The following is a 5,059-nucleotide window of genomic DNA, read 5'->3' on the forward strand; positions in this document are numbered from 1 at the left end:
TCAAGAACGCTACCAGATCTTCGAGCGATATTGTATAGACAATTGCGATGCCGAATTCTACGAGCGAGAACATCAGTAAGCCAAGGCGCAGATGGACGAGTAACACAAAAGGTGCGAATAGGTGCATGCCTGTCCAAACTGGAAGTGAAGTCGTTGACTATGGTATCCAGGATGCCATTCAAGTCGGACTCATCGAGATCCCCACCGCCAAAATCCGCTGCAAAAGAAGAAGACAACGTTGAGGTGAGAGTTTCAACGAATCTCTGCTCATCAAACTCTTTATAGCTCCGGCGAATTAAAGTACGCCTCGCAAGGGACGGAACCACAAACGAATACGTCAACTCGATAAGGTCATGTCCGTTGATAAAGGGCACATCCGACTTGCGAAACGATAATACCTTGTCCAGACTGTCGACAATGAAAACGTCAAGCCATGAGTCAGAAGGTGTGTGATAGGTTGACTGTGACTCCACAATGTGAAGCGACAATTGCGAGACTATGTCTCTGAGGTGATTGGGTTCGTAGAATGATGCAAGGAGATTGCTATTTAAGTCACCCGAGATAATGATGTTCTTGTAGTTATGCACAATCGAAGATAGAGCGTCAACATATTTACCAAAGTTTTTTCCTCTCGGTCTGCGAGGTAATCGAAGTAAAAAGGAGAGGCTCGCATGCGTCACCCCGAACATCAAGAACAAGATATTCAGGTTCATTAGAGAAGGACGGAGGCGACGCCGCCAAAACGCGCGCGCGTAGCGAGTCATGAATATAGCAAGCGACACCTCCCCCCTCCCTGCCCTCTCTGTCAGCACGTAATAAATAATACCCTGGGATGCGAACTAAGTCATCGGAAATGTGCGAGTGCAGCCAGGTCTCTGAAATCGAGATGATGTAAAAAAAGTTTGACGCTATGAAAGCCTGGACTGACTCAAGATGGGCAGGGAGGGAGCAGGCATTGAAGCATGCGATCCTGAGACGACGCGAAGCAGAAAGAACTACATCCGCCGCCACAGGTCAGTGAAGCTGCTCAAGATCAGCCTCCGAGGCTATCGAAATTGGAGGCTGACCATGATCCTTGCGAACAAAAATACGACCATCCCTGCTCCACACATGCTTGAAAGAGGTCTGTCTTGCCTTAATCCTCGTCTGTCGCAACAAATTGTAGGCATGCGTCGGAAGTAATTCATTTACGTAAACATTACCAGGGACATTAACCGAAAAAACATCACTAACCAGAAGTCTACGTCTGCTCCGCATAATCTTTAAAATGTGGTCGCGAATTTCACGTGACTTAAACGCCACGATGACCGATCTTTTACGTCCAGAAGTGCCACTCGGAATATTACCGGCCGATACGGAACCAGACGCCACAGCACTCACGACGGACGTATCCCGTCCGACCACATCACGGGTCTCGAGAACGTCAGAAACCAGATGAGATACCCCGAGTGCACAAAATACACTTTCGACGAGCACCCCTGAAGCATCGGTAATAGAGCTTGGAATTCCCGAGATAATAATTTCAGACGCTCCAGACACTCGCGATGCAGCAGACAGCCCCCGATCATCATGCTGAGAGCTCAGCAGCCGCGCGCTCTGAGCCTCCAGCACCGCAATTCTCTCACCATGGCCCTCAACGATCTTTAAAATGTTCGGTATTTGATCGAGTTTTTGCGCAAAGTCCACGTTTACAGCTTGCTGCCGATCAATGAAAGCCGAGATTTTCTTGTCCGATCTCTCGAACACAGCCGTAAACTTTTTGTCCAAATCATTCAGCCTGGCAGCAGACTTCGTGTCAGCTTCCTCAATTCTCGTCAGAATTGACTGCAACAGCGCCTCAGTAGACTGTAATGGACCACGAGGCACACCATCCACCGCACTCTGCATAGCAGGGCTCCTATGATCCACAGGTTGAGAACCATGTGCCTCCCTCGGTGTGAGAGGCATTGCTGACAATTGCACTCTGCAGCACCCACCGGCTGATTTAGTACCAAGATACGCCTTGACGCAGCCTGGGTGAAACAATCGCCCGCACTCAACGTACGATTTTGCCAAACCGGCAATAGTTTTGGAACACCTACTACACGTGCGCTGCATAGGCGCTGCCAACCAGACGCCCCAAGATCCCTACCGCTGCTATCTATGGGCGCTACTACTTTTATTCTATGCAGAGCGGTATTCTACCTTATATCTAACTTAGTCTGCTACTGGTGCGTGAGTAGGAGTTGGCCCAAGGTTTGTGAATCGCAAAGGAGGCTAGAAATGTAGGCGACACTTTCTAATATATGTTTTAGAACGTTATATTTACAGACTATTTACAAGTGTTTGCGTGTAAGTGTTTTTGGCTAATTTGACTTGTATTCTGTCTCTGCCATAATCTGTACCGCGACGAAGAACGCCAGGATCGGGTGGTCACGCGTAGGTTGGTCATGTGTAGAAGTCCGTGTGTGACCTGAAACAAAGAACTGGGCGACCAAGCGCCGTAGGTTGGCTGGCGTCTCGCGCCTGTGCCAGGCGACCGAGCGCCGTAAAGATCGGCAAGCGTCTTGCGCTGTAGCCGGGTGACTCGCGCCATGAGATTTCGGCAAGCGTCTTGCGCTGTAGTCGGGCGACTCGCGCCGTGAGATTTCGGCAAGCGTCTTGCGCTGTAGCCGGGCGATTTCCGCCGTGAGATTTCGGCAAGCGTCTTGCGCTGTAGCCGGGCAACTCGCGCCGTGAGATTTCGACAAGCGTCTTGCGCTGTAGCCGGGCGACTCGCGCCGTGAGATTTCGGCAAGCGTCTTGCGCTGCAGCCGGGCGACTCGCGCCGTGAAGGCGACTGGCGCCGAGGGAGCGACTAGCGCTGTGGAGGCGACCAGCGTCAAGGAAGCGACTCGCGCTGTGAAGGCGACTGGCGCCGTGAGCAGGCGTCTTGCGCCGAGAGAGCGGCTAGCGCTTGGGTAGGCTTCAGCGTCCGGGCGCTCTGTGCCTTAGGCGACTTGCGCCGGGAAGAATTGCTCGAGCCCGTAAGGGGTCTCCCTTTATACTCGTCGGTGCAAAACTTTGAACTCGCGAAGCTGCCCCGGCGATGCGACGCCTAGCGGCGTTGCTGCAAACTGCCGGTATTGCAGGCATCGCGCAGGGATGTATCATTGGTGGCGTGGACCGCCACACTATCGATTATCGATTGTAGTATCGAGTAGGCCACGAGCAATTAGCTAGCCGGACGGCGGAGCTCGCGTAGATTACGACAGGCGTCGCTCCGACAGCAACACACTCGGGAGAACAGCAGAGTGCAGAAAAGAGCAGATAGCAAGGCAGGCGCATGCGCAATAGGTCGATGTCCTCCACGGAACAATTCCAAGAATACGGTTAAGATAAGCAAAAATTTATCACAGAAATGCTCTCAATTATACAGCAAGCACCCAATAGATACCAATTGTGCGTGACAAGCAACAAAAGACGTGCCGATACCTGCAACAAACTGGCCCGAAGGCAACTTACGACAGAAGAAAAACTCACTTGAAGCAGGAGCAAAGAGAACACACACGCAATGCTACTTACTTGAGAGAGAGAGAGAGAGAGAGAGAGAGAGAGATTGATTGATTGATTGATTGATTGATTGATTGATCATTTATTATGCCCAAACAATAGCTACAGGGCAAAAAGATACAAAGAAAATTATATCAGCAAACACATGCTCTCTCTCAATAACAATATGCCAATTACAAGCAACTTACAACTAACGCTACTTAAAACTAACGCAACTTAAAACTAATAAAGAATTGCAACGCAACTTAAAATTAAGAACTAGTACACTCGCAGGAGGTACGCAAGAACAAAAGAACAACAAAAGAACAAAGCCCGTCACTGCGATTCAGACAAAAGCAAAAACGCAAAAAGTAGGCTCTTGAATGATGCAAGTGAAGAAGTTATTGTACTAGGAAGAGAATGCCAGAAATATATGGAAGAAAGTTGGAAGGAATTTCTGAAAGCAACGGTTCTGTGAGCAGGAATATGGAACGTCTGAGTGGATGAAGCAGCTAGTCGGTCAGATCTCCTAAGTGTTGGATCGGGAGGAGGAAAAAGCTCACATAGATATGAAGGAGAACACATATGCAGAATGCAAAAGGTCTGACATCCGAGAAAGTAATATCTCCTATTTTCAACCGAAAGCCACCTCAACCGACGTCGATCAGTGTAATGTGTTCGTCACGCTTAAGGTCATAGATGAACCGAATACAACAGTTGACGAGCCTTTGCAATTTTGTATTCAACTCGCTGCTCAAACCATGATATACGAGACAATAATGTCGGCTGCAGTACAAATATGTGGCATGATTAAGGTAGTGACGAGTTTAATCCTGAGATTGGTAGAAAAAGAGTTTTTATTGAACTTCAAATTATTCAACGCGTAATGCACTCTTTGTAAGATCAGCGAGATATGTCTCGTCCACGAAAGATTAGACATAAAGATGACACCCAAATTCCTAACCTCATTTACAAATGGTAGGGGCGTATCATTCACAATAGGTGGAAGACTACCAAGATCAATGCTATTAATATAAGCCTGACTTCCAAAAAATAATAACCTTAGATTTAGCAGGGTTAAGCTTTAGCAGAGAGAGAGAGAGAGAGAGAGAGAATAGAAGGTAGAAAGTAGATAGAAAGAATTGGCATAAAATAGATATAAAAGGATAGAGAAGAATATAAAGGATAGACATAGAACAGGAAAAGACATTAAAAGAGTATTAGTTTTAAGGTCACTTTACACAATTTACAATTCACGACAGAATTTGTGACAAAATTGTATGTACAGTATAAAAAAACATTTAAAAAATTATATATGTACATATATATGTGTATATGGGGCATTCTTTGTCAACCGGACACCCTTCTCTGCCCAAAATTTGTGTCGACCGATTGAGGTCAATGAGGGCTCAAATTGTAGGTAATGATATGTAGTTTCTTGTACCGTGTGGCCTTTTTGAGAATTAAAGATGGCTATCAAGGTGTCACGATGATAATCGAAAAAAACAAGAAAAAAATCAGTAAACGACTTTCCGTATGCCACACGATC

The 5,059-nt window shown here is 47.2% G+C and overlaps 1 protein-coding gene across 1 annotated transcript; it reads right to left on the reverse strand.

Annotated features, from left to right (window-relative positions):
* Positions 1-1,014: 1,014 nt before the first annotated feature.
* On the reverse strand, positions 1,015-2,097 carry LOC112465889. The gene has a single exon (XM_025033660.1). The coding sequence runs from the start codon at positions 2,095-2,097 to the stop codon at positions 1,015-1,017; it is 1,083 nt and encodes a 360-aa protein (XP_024889428.1).
* Between the last annotated feature and the right edge of the window lie 2,962 nt (positions 2,098-5,059).

This window comes from Temnothorax curvispinosus, unplaced genomic scaffold (assembly GCF_003070985.1).
Source record: "Temnothorax curvispinosus isolate PA1 unplaced genomic scaffold, ASM307098v1 QBEX01015611.1, whole genome shotgun sequence".
Lineage (NCBI taxonomy): Eukaryota > Metazoa > Arthropoda > Insecta > Hymenoptera > Formicidae > Temnothorax > Temnothorax curvispinosus.

Bases quoted from the DNA above. Each gene is read 5' to 3' on its own strand.
- LOC112465889 (XM_025033660.1), bottom strand. From the start codon at position 2,097: ATGCAGCGCACGTGTAGTAGGTGTTCCAAAACTATTGCCGGTTTGGCA.